This window comes from Dermacentor variabilis, chromosome 10 (assembly GCF_050947875.1).
Source record: "Dermacentor variabilis isolate Ectoservices chromosome 10, ASM5094787v1, whole genome shotgun sequence".
Classification (NCBI taxonomy): Eukaryota; Metazoa; Arthropoda; class Arachnida; order Ixodida; family Ixodidae; genus Dermacentor; species Dermacentor variabilis.
Genome location: NC_134577.1, coordinates 30186536 through 30204923, shown reverse-complemented (window position 1 = coordinate 30204923; position 18388 = coordinate 30186536). Strand labels below are relative to the sequence as shown.

At 49.0% G+C, this 18388-nt stretch overlaps 1 protein-coding gene across 1 annotated transcript in view; it reads right to left on the bottom strand.

The window, feature by feature from the left end:
* LOC142559984 (uncharacterized) overlaps positions 1-18388 on the bottom strand; it is a gene marked incomplete at its 5' end in the record, with an annotated part of 57944 nt that overhangs the window by 33487 nt on the left and 6069 nt on the right. Inside the window, 6 exons of the mRNA XM_075671708.1 lie at positions 41-238; positions 1053-1337; positions 2445-2720; positions 4314-4559; positions 8403-8696; positions 11775-12050. Of these exons, the coding sequence (XP_075527823.1) occupies positions 41-238; positions 1053-1337; positions 2445-2720; positions 4314-4559; positions 8403-8696; positions 11775-12050 (1575 nt within the window). The remainder of the gene's footprint in view (positions 1-40; positions 239-1052; positions 1338-2444; positions 2721-4313; positions 4560-8402; positions 8697-11774; positions 12051-18388) is intronic.

Here is an 18388-nt window from a genome sequence, read left to right as displayed (position 1 = left end):
TACGCAGTGATGTACTTTTTTTTTTTTTTCGCGCACTTACCTGCGCTTATGCGATCATCGCCGCTTATGAAGCACTGCCCATTGCTCGGGTAATAGGCGAACGAACGGCAGTTGAAGTTTGGGTATGTGGTGCAAAACGACTCGCATGACTGCTCGGAGATGATGCCGGTCATCTGCACCACGTCAGTGTAAACTGGGTAAGCGTCCGCTGTCTTCTCGTAAGGGCACGTTGGTGACACTGGAAGAAGCAGGAGGTTTGGGTGGTATCAGAAAGAGCGGCGTAATAAGTGCAATGCAAGTATTTGCTTCGGCAAAGGCCTTTGCAGGCCATCACCGCATAAAAGAACGAGAGACAAGTGAAAATCACAAGGATACGTCTTCGAAAGACTCATGCAGACCTAGAAGAATGTATTTTTTGTTAAGTACAGGCTAAACTTTCATCCAGAGTAGCAAAGTTATAATGGTGAAGCACGTTAATTACTTTGCAAACGTTAGTGTAACGCAGTTAATTAAAATAGTCTTTTGCTGTGGCTTGAAATGATCACTTCTTCACAGTTATGACGTGCTACTTGCAATGAAAAGGACGAAAATTAATACCTATTCATACACTTGCACTCGCCCGCGCGCCCACAGAAACCTTCACACACAATGCATAGTGAATGTAATCAGTTGGCGTGATATACTCGAACCTTGGAGATGCAGTGCTAGGCGCTTCGCACAGGACGGAAAGGTTCTAGTCCTTTTTTTTAATGGTACAGTACTTGACCTAAAATAGGTGGTGTAAGGTAACCTATACAATACGTGCGTGTGTTCCCTGTGTACGTGTCTGCACCGGACTTAATGCATGATCCATACCAACTGGTGCAACATGTATCCGTACGGCCATGCAACACCTCTCCCGTGTCCATTAACTAATGTCTAGCTCCCTCCCAACATAAGAATGCGCGAGATTGTTGGCCTCGATAACAAAAGCTAAGCGCTTCGATTAACCTCCAAATTTCAGATCTCTCCAGCAATATCGTAACGGACAAGGTCAGTGTGGGCGTGGGTACCTTCCAGGCACTGGTTCTCCAGGTAGTTGATCCTCGGGTTCGAGCTCTTGATCGTGCCGTCCGGCTGCGTGCGCCTGTCGTGGCGGCTGAGGCGGCACTCGGCCGTGTCGTCGAAGTACACGGCCGAGCGGCAGTCGAACGCCTGCTCGTTGAGGCAGTACTCCTCGCAGTCGCGTCGGCTCTGGACATGCGCGAACGACTTGTCGTACAGCGTGGGCACCAGCTCCAAGCCGAGCACCCGCTCGAAGGCCCACGCCTTGCCCTGGCAGGCCGTGGCGAAGTTGCCTGTCGCCACCGAGAGAAGCAGGCCGTACACAGTAAAGATATAGGTTGTCAACGTGTGTGAACAGTCAACGTATCTGGAAAGTCGAGATGTGCACGCTTAAAAAAATAAAATAAAAGGGTCATTGTGGTTACCAACTAGTTGTCACGACATTCACTGCATTGGTATAATCGCGCTTTCGAACGGTAGTATTCGTAACAATGTGGAGTAAACAGGGTAATCCCAGTTACCAATTGGTCTCAGATACCGGTTCGGGACGCAGATAGCCCCACTGGATACGATGTCCCTAGCCTATAACTCTTTTATCGGATCCGCTCTGAAATGTGCAGGAGTGGGTCTCATGAAGGCTTCTTATACGCTAGAAACATCGTATCCAGTGGGACTGCGTTTATAATTGATAGCTGAGGCCCATTAGTAACAGCGACTACCTTGTTTAGTCAATAACGTTACTAAATCTACCGTTACCAAGCGCCCTTGCATCAATCTTTGAACCGCCATTCATGTGTGAAGGCTACGCAAGGATATTTGCGTTTCACTAGAACATGGCTCCTACAGCTTTCATTTTCGTCGCACATGTCTACTGAAGCCAAAAAGACGTGAGGGCAAACGTGAGAATGGCCCACCAGTTAAGAGTGCGTTCGTTTTAACCATCTTTTCAAATCATTATACAAACCTATAGGGCACACTTAGTAACCGACATTATGTGTGACGTTAGCGCACGAATGTCGAAGAACGGAGCGACTCGGATGCTTTTCTTTCCATTCGTTCTTCGCTTTTTTTTTTCGTTCGTGCGCGCGCGCGCGTGTGTGTGTCTGTGTGTGTGTTGTGAAACTAAGCGCAATTCAACGACTGGCTTTCTTATAAATTCTACTCGGATCTCTTTGCAGGCCCTCAGAGTCGCCTTCTTAGTGCCTTATGGGTATTCCGTGCCATTCTGTCTCATCAAACGACTACGGATGTGCTTGAAAAGCTCACTTTAACTCCATAGCTCCAGTGACGAAAAAGTGCTAGCGCCGACCCAGTGCGCCCTGGAAACGTCCGGTGACGCACCCAATATCCCGATACTTCTGGCAAAAACTCCGCGCCGTGGGAAGCGTAGAGCCACTAACCTCTGAGGCATATCTTCTCGAAGTAATTCTCTCCTGCCCTGGGACTCAGCTCCTGCGTCCTTCCCTGCGAGTTCCGGTCCAACTTGTCGCAGCGCATGTTCTGGTAGTTGACACTGAACGCCGGGCAGTCGAGGCCGGCCATCTGGCAGAACTGCCGGCACTCAAGGGTGTTTCCCAGAGCGCCGGGGCTCGACAGCGGGATGGCCGAGCGCGCGGCCGAACGCATCACGAAGCCGGTCATCTTCTCGTACGTGAACACGCCCAGCGTGCATTGCTCTGTAAAGGGACACGTAACGTTACGCCACTGTCAACGCAGTTTGAAAACGTTCAGCACTTTTGTGTAGGCACTTCACAGAGCGCTGCCGTATACGCCGTCGGTGTGGGCTCTCTTTGCGGAACGGTGTTATCGAACTGTTAGCTTCTGGGCCTGCATTCACAAAAAAACTCTCTTACGATAGAATTGTTCGTATACGAGCGGATTCCAGCCAATCACCGATGCTAGGCTTATTATTAGCGAAGGCAGCAAGCCAATGGCCAAGAGCACTTGCGAACAAGAAGCTTTGTGAATTCGTCCCCTGGGGCCGGATTCATAAACCTGTTCGCTTGTAAGCGTTCTTTGTCGTTGGCTGGCTGCCTTCGCTAATAATATGTCCGGTGTCAGGATTGATTGGAATTTGTTCTTACGAAAAACGAATACAGACCCTGAAGTCTACGATAGTAAAGCTTTGGTTTCTGCGTTGACGCGCAAAACAACCATCATAATTTGTTATTGTGATGTGTGCTGAATGTCTATTCACATGCCAACGAAATAAATATCTCCGCGACTGCCGCGCAAACGTTTTGTACCGAGAAGCGCGCGTCTACGCATCTCGCACATTTTTTCGGTGTCCCATAGGCACAAAATTATTTGTGTGTTATTATGCTTACTTTGGGTGCTGCTTTTCTTTCCACTCAACTAGTATAAAAGTCGAAACTCGAAGATGCCAGCTCTTGCAGCGACAGTACCTAATTCTATACTTCCGGGAAACATAAAACGACTGACTACTGCTCGTTTGAAGGCGAGACAAGACAGCTGTATTGAGCGTACGTCTTTTGAACAGTAAAGCAAACTTGTGGTATTTTATTATATCGTTTCGCAGTAAAGGAGAGCGAGAGAGCTATAATAGGCTTTTCATTTTTTTTTTTTTGTGGCTCGGGGCAAGGATTTCATATGGAGCTCAACAGTGCTTCCACTAACCAATGAGCACGAAAGACCACCTCATTTATTAACAAAGCCCCCCCCCCCCCCCCCCCCCGTGTTTGGCCTCCAATTATTTTCTTTTCATCCCTAAGCGTATTCCTCCACGTAAGGTATGCAAACCGGATGTAGGCCTGTCTTTTCTTGCCCTTTGTAACTTTCTTTACGAAAGCGAAACATTCATTCCCTCTCCCACGTGCGTGGGTATATATACTGGATGCGTGCGATATGCGTATGTTCCCAAGCATACAACTTCGGCTCTGGGTATGTACCACTGGATATGTGCCCATTAATCGGCCGTAATGAATATGACACTGAGATGCGAGGAGTCCACAAAGCCTTAAATGTGTTCAAATATGTGCCGTGCGTCTCTGTGCCTACACCTCTCGTTAGCCTTCTTCCCTCGACAAGCAGCGTACACCGCCTTCGGCCACGTGACGTAGACAGCTAACATCTGCAGGCGACGAGACTAGCGGTCACATCATTTAGATTCTAGCGTCGCGTCGTATCTTCGCGTTTGTTTTAAATTTAATCATTTACGGCCCCGTGGTGTTATCCAGCACAAAAGACAAGGGCACTACAATAGGCCAAGGTGCCCCCAAAATTAGGCAAGGTCACCATGACAAGCGCACCGGTGATGCACTTCTTTTCTCCGTAGGCCGCGTTGGTCATGGGCGGCAGCCCGCTGGGGCCCAAGCTGATGGTGTCGTCGCCGCTCAGGTAGCAGCGGTTCTCCATGTACGAATAGGCGCGGCAGTTGAAGGTGGTCTCGCGGTCGCACTGCGTCTGGCAGTCGTCCACTGCCGTGGCGAACTGCAGAAGATCCATGGACACCACGCCCACGCCGACCCGAGTCTCGTAGCGGCACGACGTCGGAGCTGCACGCCAGCAAAGCGGCGCAAGGAGAGTCATCATTGAAGCGGAGGGTTTTAGTGCGAAAGTTGTGAAAAACCCTTTTGACTAATAGAGAAGCCAGCGTCGGCGACGTCACCGCCGAAGACATTACAGACTGGCAACGCTTGCTCTAAAGCATACACTGCTCCCACCGATGCACATGCCCGGATACCGTGCTCGGCCGAAGTTGACGGCTCCTCCAAAATGGAAGTATGTAAGTCCTATACTGTTTAACGAGCTATGGAAAGAAGAATGATGGGTGTAACGTTAGAGGATAAGAAAATAGGAGATTGAGCGAGGGAACAAACCCGAGTTAACGACATCTTAGTTGAAATCAAGAAGAAAAAATGGGCATGGGCAGGGCATGTAATGAGGAGGGATGATAACCGATAGTCATTAAGGGTTACGAACTGGATTCCAAGAGAAGGGAAGCGTAGCAGGGGGCGGCAGAAAGTTAAGTGGGCGGATGAGATTAAGAAGTTTGCAGGGACAGCATGGCCACAATTAGCACATGACCGGGGTAGTTGGAGAAGTATGGGAGAGGCCTTTGCCCTGCAGCAGGCGTAGCCAGTCTGATGATACTGTTTGCAAGAACGGCCTACTGTCCAGCCACCCACGTATTCCCAGTAAGTCGCCGCGACACACCGCCTCTTTACTGACTCACACTAATGTGGACGAGGGGCTGTTGTTGCAGTTCAAGTCATGCAAAAACAGCCTGCGATCATTAGAGACATTTAGCGTGTCCGCTATTCCGGCAAACCAGGGCGGTTTGGGCGGATTACCGGATGGTCGGGGGCATAAACATGAGCGGCTGGAGCGGTGCAGCCGCTTGGTGTTGTAGAGCTTAATCAGACAAACACAGAGCTAAAATCTCAGTAACCTACTTTATTCTGCTTCGTTGTTGGCTCAAGTTTTCGGCAGTGGCGTAATTGTGTTCAGAATTACGCCGCTGTCGAAAACTTACACCCCAGCTAAGAAGAATATAGTAATTGACTCTTTGTTTAGGTGGTTGAGCTTTGCACCACCAGCTGGCGCCACCAATCTGGCCGCTCACGTTTACGCCCCCGACCATCCGGTAATCCGCCCAAACCGCCCCGGTTTGCCGGAATAGCGGACACGCTAAATGTCTCCATTACCAGGCCTTATCCACGTGGTTTTAAGCAATCAGCACACTGTGTTGGCTCGGAGCAGCGCTTGAACAGCGTACACTCGGTGTATTGCTGGCCACGCGCCAGTTAAATAGTCTGAAACAAGACAGGGGTTCACGAGATGATGCAGACGAAGGGATCACGTAGGTTCGAACAAGAAATATGGCAGGCTAGACCAGTGAATGCAGGCCCCAGCGTTTCACATTTCTTTCGACCTCTGTTTATCATACCGAGCAGGTGAATAGTCTGCGAGTAACCGTTATTTCCAGAAAAAAATGTAGACGCCGGTCTCTCCAAATATTAGCAAGGAACACGGTGTGCTTCCTTCGAGAAGCTGCCCTGTGCTAACACCTAGAACACTGATCGAAGACAACATCTGGAAAACAACATCGAAAGTTCGATTAACCGTTTACGGAGTGTTTCGCATAGGGTTGTCGAACTCTTTTTAACTTTTGTACACCCATTCTTCTCTTCCTCGCTGCGGGGTAGCAATTTGTATATGCTCATCTCGATAATATCCAGCTTCAACTTTTAGTGTTTTTTCTCTCTCTCTCTCTGTCTCTTTATGTACCTATGAAAATGTTCAAGAAAGCGGTTGGACACGTGTATCATACTTTCGAGATAGACAAATGTCTAACCACTGCTGGAATTCCAGATATTGCGCAGTGGACAGTAACGTAAGATCTGTTTGACTTAATATTGACTAATTGCGCTTGGATCACCAGACCAAGGTGAACTTTAACCTCTACTGCAACGGAACCCGTCATCATCTCTTTTGTAGGTAGCACCGCGATGCGGTGCAAGCACCACATTTTCTTTTCATCAACTTGCTACATCCTACGTATTTTAGCGCAACTCATTTGGCTAATGCATAGAAATACTTACGTGTGCAAATTGGCACGTGACTGTAATCAATGCAAGTTGAAACAGCTCATCAGCGACATTGCACACGTGTGTGCTTGTGACTGGGTGGACCCTCACGCTTTGCACTAGGTTTTCCCTACTGTAAGACTCGTTTCGCTACAGACGACTCGGCAGGGATAGGAAGCAGTTGAAAGCAGCTCCCTTCTGCTGAGAATCAGACATTAGCCCCATCAGCTCACGTCCGCCAAAGTCAATTCAACAGGCTCTACAGGCTTCATAGAATAACGGAGAATGGAAGAATGTTAGCCACTGCCTCTGTGGTTTCCGATTGATCCGTTCTTATCTGGCCGGAAAGGGTTACAAAAAGGACTGCTGTCCACCGATAAGGCAGCCTTGTCGCACTGCAAAGCCGACCTCACTGCTGGCCCCGAGGAGAGGTCAGACATCAGCATCGCTAGCGCAGGAACTAAGTCGGCATTAGGCAAATAATACCTGCGCATATGTCCAGGCAAGCGTAACGAACGCACATCCATTTCCCACTCACATTTGTAACATACACTGAAACGTCCGTGGCCAGAGGCCCGGGGCTTCCCATATCTCTGCCGCCAGTGTGACGCCGCATCGAGCATAACCTTCCGCGAGAATTGTCCTCCCGTGGCACTAGAGGTCTGACGCTGTGCGACCGTCCTCAAAAAGAAGCCGGAAGTGAAAAGAAGAGCGCGGGTGGGTGGGCAAGGGGATGATGGAAAGCAACCGGACGCCCACGTGACACCGTCCTCTGCAGGCTTGGCCCTATTCAAAGTCCACTGGTCTCATTTGTGGGCGTACGTGTGGCACAGTTACCCCGTTTTTTGTTTCTAAACCGAATGAATGGCCGGTGAAAATCCTTGAGCTCAAAGCCAGCGTCGCCTTCTGTGGCCGTGTTGGGGACCTCGCGGTAGTGGGGGCCCGCTTCCCGCGTGCGGTGGGGAGGCAGCGCTGCTTCAAACGTTCCGCTGTCTTTTGCGTTGGCCCTCGTGTCGAGTACGTGGTGTCGTAAGGCTTCAATGCAAACAGAAGTTTTGAAACCCATTCAAGCATCGCGACTCGGAACTGCCAACACAAGGCCCGCACATTCCGTACACAGTGAGGAGCTACGATAATCCAAACCGCACTCCGGTCCATGACAGACACGGTCACAGGCGGAGCCCACAATATTTTGCACGACGTCAGCATGCCTTCCGCCGGTCCACCTGTAGAGATGCTAACAGAGGGATAACGACGACGGCAAATGGGAGCGCTTGCGGAACATTAACGGGTCTTTGGCTCCGTAACAATTCTGCTAAATTTTTGAGACCGTAGCCAGGCCACATATCTGATTCTACGCTAAAGGAATGTAAGGCAACCTAGACGTGCTCATAATTGGATAGTCTTGCGATCATTAGAGGAAACGCAGATAGGTCGGCCTGATGTAATAGCCCTCCCGATTTATTTACAGGGTAGGCATGAGCCTAAGATTTCACGTGGACGAGGAACGACACATGGTAGGAACACACTGTAGGGCACAGGAGCACCTTTATTGTGTTGTTCCTCGTCCGCTTCAAATGTTGTGCTCATTCCTACCCTGTAAATGTTCGCAAACTCACCCACCAACGCACATTACTAAAGCTGCAGCCTGCTCTACAGCCTGCTACTCTGCTAGGAAGGGAGGGGGAGAATAAAGAGGGATGCGAGGAGTGGTGATGAGGATACGAGCTCGTGTCCGGAAGGGGCTGTTCAGAAACTGCAAGCCTGTCCACAGGGAGTCACGCGTCGTGCGCATGCGCGTATACGTACCGGTGGCGGAGCACTGGTTCTCGAGGTAGTCCCTGGTGCTACCGGGCACCTGCCGGAAGGCCTGCGGCTGCGAGCGCCGGTCCTCGCGGCTCATGCGGCACGTCTTGGCCACCTCGTCGTAGTCGGCAGAGCGGCACGGAAACGCCTCTTCGAGCAGGCACATCTTGGCGCACTCCTCCTTGTCCTTGACGTTGTGCTCCTCGCGGTCCACGAAGCCCTCCAGGTGGCCCTCCTTGGCCCGCTCGAAGGCCCACAGGCGGTCGCCGCACAGCGCGTCGAAGGAACTCTTCTGCACTGCGCACAGCAAGCGAGGCGATTGAACTTTCTTTTTGTTTGTCTCGAAATCTCGTTAGTCGAAGATAGCGAACCGGGCGAGTTGGAAATTATCCCTGAGATCATCATCATCATCAGCCTGGTACGCCTACTGCAGGGCAAAGGCCTCTCCCATACTTCTCCAACTACCCCGGTCATGTACGAATTGTGGCCATGTTGTCCCTGCAAACATCTTAATCTCATTCGCCCACCTTACTCTCTTCCTTCCCCTGCCACGCTTCCCTTCCCTTGGAATCCAGTCCGTAACCCCTAATGACCATCGGTTATCTTCTCTCCTCATTACATGTCCTGCCCATGCCCCCCATTTCCCAGAAAATGGGCTGTGTTCTGTGATTCAAAACCGGCATTACAGTGCACGCAGTCAGTTCTCCGACACGGATGTCATGACCAATTGACATACGAAGTCGTGAAACTTCACCGCGATGTCCAACAAAAAGGCCACGAAGTCGTTTTTCAGTGGGTACCTGGCCACTGTGGAATCAGTGGCAATGAGTCCGCCGATATCGCTGCTCGCACAGCTCATCAAGAAGAGCACTGCATTCCGATTCCGCTTTCGAGGACTGACGCTGCAAGGCAGCTTCGACACCTGGCACGTAGCCTCACAGTGACCGAGTGGAACTCGCAAAACTTACGACTTACACGACTACATCGACTAAACCCATCCCTGCAGCTCCGACCTCCACCCGGACTTCCTCGACGTGAAGCTACGCTTCTCTGTCGCCTTTGGTTAGGAGTGGCCTTCACAAAGGCATACTCCACATTAATTGGGGTGACTGACAGTGCCGCATGCGAGGTCTGTGGCACCGAAGAAAACATCGACCACCTGCTGTGCCACTGTCCAAGATATGCCCTAGAGCGACAAGAACTTGCCAAAGCTTTAAAAAACTGGACAATCGGCCGCTTTCTGTGCAGGTGCTGCTGGAACACCGCCCCCATCGCCCGTCGGCCCATAAAGCGGTGAAGGCACTTTTGTGTTTCTTAAGGACGACGGGTTTGTGCGACCACCTGTGACTATTAAGGCAATTTCTGTAAAACCGCACGCGTCAGCGAACTTGCCACAATTTCATTCTTTCCTTCCCTCCTCTCTCTCCCTGTGATCTTTGCTTTCCCCTTTACCATTCCCCCGGTGTAGGGTAGCCAACCGGACGTTATTCTGGTTAACCTCCCTGCCTTCTTCTTTTCTCTTTCCTCCTCCCTCCCCCCATTTCTTTTTCTTGATTTCAACTAAGATGTCATCAACTCGCGTTTGTTCCCTCACCCAAACTGCTCTTATCCCTTAACGTTACACCCATCATTCTTCTTTCCGTAGCTCGTTGCGTCGTACTCAATTTAAGTAGAATCCTTTTTGTAAGCATCCAGGTTTCTGCCCCGTAAGATCCATGAGAGCAGCTCCATCCATCCATGAGAGCAGCTCACAGCAAACGGAAATTTGTCAAGCACTGTTTCTCCCGTCCTTTCCTAGTGCTTTTGTTCACTGCACACTGCTATCCTGGATAGCTTATATCACCAAAATTGAACAACGCTAAATGACGTGCACAGTAGGGGCACGTACAGCTAGACAACAGTGCTCTCTGTTTTCATCATTTGACTTATTTTGCGTGTTATAATTAGGCACTGTCTCGTGTTCGAGGGTAGGGCGAAGGAGTTTTGCATCACGTTGCTCCTTCTGTGCGTTATTTCATTGTGTGCCTATTTTCCGCGGCAAATGAACGCATATATGTATATTGTCAGGGAGCAAAAATTATAAAAGATGGTGTTGGCGAATAAAGTGTCACCTGGTGCCCATGGTCAGCACTGGCGTCCTTCGTTTATATCTGCATACTGCCTTCGTTTGTTCGCGCTGTTGAACTTTGAGAACGTTGCGCCAACGCACCAAAACGGAAGTAGTAGAGTTTGGACCTTACACCAGCTGTCACATCTGCATGTCTCCTGCACGTCACATCCGCACTTTCCACTGAGTGCAACATGCTCATAGTGCCCCGTACGAGTGAGGGAATCAGATGCCTACCACTCAGTAGTACGGACTTGTACCGACTTGCGAGGGGAACGCTCCTGTCTCTTAGTGCAGGCTGGTCTATGGTACTGTGCCACAACCAGCTGTTACCGCTGGGTACACAGCAGATCACCAGGTACGACGCCGACGCTAGCCGCAGGAATGGGAATGTAGTAAGACTGAGGTGATTCCTAGCTGCGATTCCGAAGAAAAAAGCTTAGCCGGCCTCGTCGTGTAGTCCTAGAACAGGTAACCGGTGGTTCATTAGAGTACCAAATTGTATGCCAAGGGCGACCGCGGACAGGCGTCCTGTCCGTGTCGTTCCTACAAGTCCAGTAATATGTTACGTGAGATGATGTCGGCCCGGGCAGGACAGGCGTAAGGGAGACTGATGATAAAGGCATTTCTTTTGTATTACTCCCCGCCCTTTGTACCTACCGAGGAACCACATTTCAGAGAACAGCGGCAGAACAGTTCTCAATATGCAAGACCCTATATTGTTGTATCGCGCTCTCTCCTACCCGCTTTGCAGTCTTTCGTAGCCAGAAGTACATGGTAGCCAACCGGAACGAATTTTGGTCAACCTCCCGGACTTTCTTCTTGTATCTCCATCTTTCTCAGTGCTTGACTACACTCGCGTTCTCTTTATCTTTTCATTAGTTAGAAACATTTGAGACAAAGTTCAAGGGAGAAACTTCTTTTTTTAGGTGAGTAAAGTTGCAGTCATACGCATCGTTCCACGCAAAAGCAAGTAGGACTCACAGTTATTTAGTTAGTTAGTTATTTAGTTAGTTAGTTATTTAGTTAGTTAGTTAGTTAGTTAGTTAGTTAGTTAGTTAGTTAGTTAGTCGGTCAATTGGCGAATCACTTAGCGAGATATTCATTAAGTTAGTTTCTGGTTACCGAGTCAGAGAGAATGTTGGTCATGTACTTAGGTCATATTTTCTGCCTTAAATGCAACAGAGGTGACTTCGCGCCGGGCACGAGCAATATAACTAAGTTAAAGAGCAAGAGTAAAAAAAAAAGAAAACTCGTGCATCAGATACCTCCTCTGAAGCATATCTTCTCGAAGTAGTTTGTGCTTGGCGTAGGCACGAGCAAGTCTCGGCGGCCGGCAGAGTTGAGGTTGAAGGAGGAGCAGCGGAAGCCGACGTAGTTGAGCGAGAAGGAGAGGCATTGCGCCTGCTGCTTGCACAGGTTGATGCAGTCCCGCGTGAGCGCCTGGTCCGGCTGCTGGAGCAGCGTCTGTCCGCTCACCGAGCCGGAGTAGGAGAGCCCCGTGGTCTTCTCGAAGCTCTCGATGCCACCGAAGCAGTTCTGGCCTGCAAGACAGAAAGCGGCCCGAGTTTCACAAATGCCACGCTGGAGCTGTGTTTGCTTTGGAAGTGAGAGTTCCGGTGCAGATGAGCTGGTGTTTGGAACAAGGAGATTTCCTCAGGAGGGGTTTTGGGGCGAGTTCTGTGGTGTATAAATCGCATTACAACACGCAGTTTGACGTCCCAGAGTGCCTCAGCCATAGTTAAGGACGCCCGTAGCGGGCGGTAGCGAATTAATTTCAACAACTTCTGGTTCTCTAACGTCCACCCTAAGTAAGGTAGACGAACGGCGTTCGTTGGCTTTGTCATAATGTTCCATAACGTTGAAATATGCTATGGCATTCCCGTATATACTCAGTCCCAAGTGATAATTACTGCGGCTACATATACTTTTACCAAGCGACGCTTACATTATGAAAACTCCCCAGCAACTATATCTGTTCTTTCCATCGTTCTTTGTTTTCACAGCTGTTCTCCCGGCTAGGTTATCAACGTGGGTAGCCTGCACTGTTCGGTGAAGAAGCCTATAATCGTCGTCGTCTCCCTCTGAAACCTTCTTGTTCGTCGTCTCTACGCTTGTTGCTCACATCCACTGTTTTCTTCATTCAGTAGTTTGTCCTCCGGCATATAAAACTGGTGGCGCTTCGTTAGTACAAAGTCTTAATTTGTTATGCGGTACAGTTTCTTTTAAAGTAAGCTTTCTTATCTAGGCGTTTGGTGTTATCGCAGGTAGCTTACGTGGCTAGTGGGCATTAACAGCAGGAAAATATTTTCGACGTCAATTTCACTATTTGCCTAAAATGAGCTAATTACAGTTTTAATTACTCATTTTAGGGCTCACGTGGTAATTGCGAAATGGAAGCCGAGCTTAACATAAATCCTAAGACTGGCACCACTTTCGATATATCCGTCATCCATTACAGTCATCCTAGTCGCGAACTGCTCGAGTCATGCTTATTGCGAAATGTCAACTGAAACGCCAGTGTAAGTCTTGAGTGCATATTTGATATCGTTTATCCGGGAAATGGCACTAGTCTTAGGATATTTGCTAAGCGGACATGATTTCGCTATTGGTCATTTTCAATATCGCAATTACAACACATGGCTAATTAATCACTCTTGAAATGCTAATTTTAGGCTAAGTTTGGGTAGTGTCTATGCATTATTATCAGAATTATTCTTGCTGCTAATGTTAATCTAACCACGTAGCCACATGCAAAAATAGCAGAAGTCTAGAGTTGAAAGACTTTTTTAATAAGGTTCCTTCGCACGAAAAGAAACATCATATACGTATTATGCATGCAGAGCAGGTTCCCTGCTGTACACTTCAGCTGGCACAACTGGTTGAAGCTTTATGTACTCTTTTACCAGCGGAGCTGTGTTAAGTCGAGCCTTCGCCGTCCGTTGTCACCCATGGTGGCAGCAGGCAGAGCGCGCACCGGGGAAGGGGGAAGGAGCGGGGTATAGGGGCAGGTGTTTCGCCGGCGCGCGCCCTTTCGCCCCATGGATTCTGCTCGGTGCGAGCAGCAGCGGGAGCTCACACGAGAGCGGCAGCGCCGATGTAGCACAAATGCCGAGCTTCGAAAGCGAGAAGCGCAGGCAAAGCGCCAGCGTAGGAAAGCCGCTATCGCCGAGGATCGAGAACTGAAGCGCAAGCCAAGCGCCCGTGGAGGCAAGCCAACCCCCACTTTCAAGAGAAGCCAACCCAATCCAAGTGCCAGCAGAGGCAAGCTAATCCCCAACTTCGAGAGGAGGAGGCCGAGCAGAGACTTTGACGCAGACAGATGCCACCCAGTGAGGGTGCCGATGGACGGCTCAAGAGGGGATTCCTCAACCGTGAGTGCGGCCACAGCTGCAACGTGTGTGATACTCTGTGGTTTGATCACAACCTCTCGCAATTGAAGAGTGTGCGTAATCCGGAACCGAAGCACGAATCTAGCAAAACGACGACAACGAGACAACGAGACTTGAGAAAACTACCACCAGCTGCGCTATTTTGGCAGCTTTCATTGCGTGGAACTGGTTTTACCTTTCTTTTTCAGTCTTTCCCATCAAATTTTAGTTCTTTCCTATATACATATTAAAAATTTATTAGTTTCCTTTATATTGCGTAAATATATGCTTTTAGCACTTCCATGCTAGATTTATACCTATGCTTGTAGCACGTGTATCGTTTTTTTCCTTGTGTGATCCTAGTATCGATGTATACGTTCTACCAGCTTTTTAAAATTGTCGTGCTAATTCTTTCTAATACTTTTCTGTAATACGAATTCTTTGTACTCTTCATTGTATTACCCCACCCTGCTAAACTTCCTGCTTGAAATTGCGGTGTCTAGGAAAGAATTCTAAATGAATAGCCGATTTACAGTCCATTGATGTTCTGATGAGGCTAGACATCCTTATGAGGTCGCGCACGTTAATTTTTCATACGGCGTGATACCTCTTATCACACTGCTCTCCTGTGTCCTCCTTTTTCTTTCTTGTCTTTTTCTGCGTTGATTTCAAGTATGTACCTCCTATTGTTTTCTACTCCTATACTTCGATTACTTTCTATATTGCCCTCAGCCCCTTGCCAAGTGAACATCTCCGTGTGCCAGCTCTGCATGAATAATACACATGAACTGTGCAGGTTTGTGGAATTTATGACGTCACCAAATTACCAAGAAGTACTGTGCAGCATTTCTGCTACATTTTGCTTTCCATAGCAGTTAATCATGGAAGTGGCATAAACTAACGATGCGTATCAGAAGGTCATGTTTAAGGCACATGTATTTGTTGGCACATGAATGTACTCAATTCCATTGACAGATTACTCTGTGTTGCTAAAGCCTGAATAGCCTTCATGCTCGTTGGCATAAATTTGATCACTACCTTGCAAGTCATTTCTATACACAGTTCACTCATTCACTCACTCACTCACTCACTCACTCACTCACTCACTCACCTACTCACTCACTCACTCACTCACTCACTCACTCACTCACTCACTCACTCACTCACTCACTCACTCACTCACTCACTCACTCACTCACTCACTCACTCACTCACTCCCTGTTCGCAGCGTATAATGCTTATCTTCTCTGTGGTACGTGACATGACCTAGGAGCTAATACCGCGTGCCCGTGAGCTAGATCAGCTCGACGCTACTAGAGCACGGCACTGCTTCAGTGACGAGGTCTACTCGGTCTCCTGGAGCTAAGGCACACCCGCTAAGCGTGAAAGAAATGCAGCAAAGCAACAACTGGGCTGTCGGGGCAAGCCTTGGCTGTCGTGCGGAGAAGACGGCAGCCTCCTTGATGCCACAGCGCCGTGTAGGCCCTATCAAAGTCAAGTGTCACGTGGTTCCGCGAGTATTGGGGTTCTTACGCTGGCGTAGTGGCGGTTCTTAACGACTGCGCCGCCAGCAATAAGGTTCAATTACGGACGCCACCACGCGAACTCTCGCTCACAAATTGACAAGAGGTCCTGCGTCTTCCAATAGGAAAACGTGATAGGCGCTGCAGCTATTGCCTTTTCCCCCCTGTCTTTCGGTAACATAAAGAAAGGTGTCCTGCTCTCTTCGTAATTGCCCTTTTCCGAAGGGACACTGGCGACAGATCAACCTTTTTCTCTTACAATGTCACTATTGTGCGCGCGTGTGCGTGCGTGCGTGTGTGTGTGTGTGTGTGTGTCTGTCTGTGTGTGTGTGTGTGTGTGTGTGTGTGTGTGTGTGTGTGTGTGTGTGTGTGTGTGTGTGTGTGTGTGTGTGTGTGTGTGTGTGTGTGTGTGTGTGTGTGTGTGTGTGTGTGGTGTGTGCGTGTGCGCGCGCGCGTACGTGCGTACCTATGTCACAGCGACACACAGCCAATCTGGAGGGAGAGAACATTTCATTGTGACAAAAGCAGTGAGATCGTGAGGATTGGCTAAAGGCGGGCAAACTCTTCGCTTATGCTTGCGTACACTTGAGAATGTACACAACAGCATCGGCGTAATGCGCGCAGCCTAATTCTATTCTAGGTCTATTTGGCTGCGGAATTGGCGACAGCGTTAAGGAATTGTCGAATTTATTCGGCACGTCATGCGCCGAAGGCACACTTCGTAACAGTGATAACCCGCTGAAAAACAAACCCCGACAATTTCAGCGAAAATATTTTCAAAAAAGGAGGCTGTAGGGTGCTTAACCGAAAAAGCGGCCCCTTGGCTTGCTTACTCGCGTTGAAGGGTCATGAAGGACTTCGAACGAGTCCTTTAACTGTTCGTAGAGGCTCCTAGTTCGTTTGTCTGGAAAGCTTAAATTTCATCGCCTGTGCCTTTCTAGCTTACGGTGGTAAATCACTTGATGAGGTTATAGTATGATGCGACCGTTGCGCCTTTCTAGCTCGAGGCAGGTGGTCACAGGCGGTCATTCCACGCACTTGCTAAGCACCGGCTACCGATGTGGCCACCTCAGTCCGAAGCGCCCTAGCGTGGCCATGTACCCATACTGGGGGCGATAAAAGTGTCTGCCTAGACGAGCCACGCATTATGTGACAGCATGCAGCACGTAATGATCGTCTCGAGATACACTCTGCGTGCCGCCACAGTGATGTTTTCGTTGTAAAGGAAACGGAAGCAGTTGCGGATAAAGAACGTATTGCGGTACACTGTGAAATAACATATGGGGGAGAAAAAAAAAAAGAGACGACAGAAAGAGCTTGCGGATGAAAGTTCGCTTTCTCGGTTGTCTCCTTTTTTTTCTTACATGTGTTATTTTACAACTGCGCCACAACACTTTTATTAGCTATGCAGCAACTCACCCAACATAGTACCGTGCTCAAGTAGTTGCGGCTTTCGTGAATGGTTCAGAGAGATTCACTTCGACACAAAGTTCATGCGTGCTCTTGCAATCTTTGCGTTCTTAAAAAATAATGACCGATACATGCTTAGCTGCTTGTGCGTTCAAACTTGTAGAAAAAGATATATATATATATATATATATATATATGTATAACGCTGCGCAACTATGGCTTTGCTATGATGCCGTCACTAACACAAGAATATTAGGAAACATCATTCTATTACGCGAAAACTAAGCATAAGACACATTTTCCGGCGTTTCTACCATTCATAGACCGGCGCGCTGCGCTCGGTTCCTTCCAACAGCACGATCCCGATGGCGCTCGCCTACGCCCATCCTCAGCCCACGCAAGAGGCTGCCTTTCTACCAGAAAGCTGGTCCACTCGCTCTCGTGCATAGCGCTCGCCGCCGGCGTTTCCAAGTACACATTACATTTGCATACGCTGCAGCTTGCGGGAATTGTGAGACGCATGCAGTCAGGGGTCTTTGAATGCTATCGCGTTCCACTCTTAAAGACGATGCTTAAGCGTCCTCCAGTGTTTTCTTGAATATATTTAACCCTCTCAGAAAGAAACCCGCATTTTTGTTTTCTTAATTGTCTACAGAGGAAGAGCGATCGCTTCGGGGCCGAAATTATAGCTCGGAAACAAAACAAAAAAAAAAAACGGAAATTAACGCGCCGCGGACGCGAGCCACACCATTTCGACGTCGACGTCGACGTGCCGCACCAACGCAGCCAGCGGCATGCGAAGGGGGTCCTGCTTTGCAGTATTTGTTTTCCCGTTAATTACTTATTTCTTTTCCGTCGCAGTTGTGGCGCGAGCCGCAGGCTCGCTGTAACCGGGTCACCGAGGAATTCCGCGTCGCTTCTCTTAAATTTAATTACGGCCGCGGAAGAGAGGAAGCCGCACACAGTCGCGCCGACGCGGCACATTTCATTGTGCGCCCATTATTTTTTAGTGCGGCCCGGGCGAAAACGAAAGGCGACGCGCGCTCTTCGCCGTCGTCGGGCAATCTAAAATGTCGGCGCCACAGCCCTAATTTTTCCGATGCGGCGCGGCAATCCTTTCGCGCCGCGGGTCTCGCATACGGAACGACTGGCGACGCGAAATATGCCACGACGAATGAATTAAAGACACGCCTTGCGCGGCTAGGGACCTCACGAGACACCGGAGGAAGCTATATATATATATATATATATATATATATATATATATATATATATATATATATATATATATATATATATATATATATATATATATATTGTAGAGAGCGTCGACGGAAACGAAGCAAGCGCAATATTGATTGGTTCGGGATTAATTATGCAGTCCCCGGAATCAAAAGATGAATCAGGAGTAACGAACCTCTCGTCATTTGTTGCGGGCATCAAAATATAGGTGTGCAACGGCGCACGAATCAAAGACGGGAAGCCGCTGTGCTTCGGGTGTCAGGAAGTAAATATGTAGGGTTTAGAAGAATATATATGTGTGTGTGTGTGTGTGTGTGTGTGTGTGTGTGTGTGTGT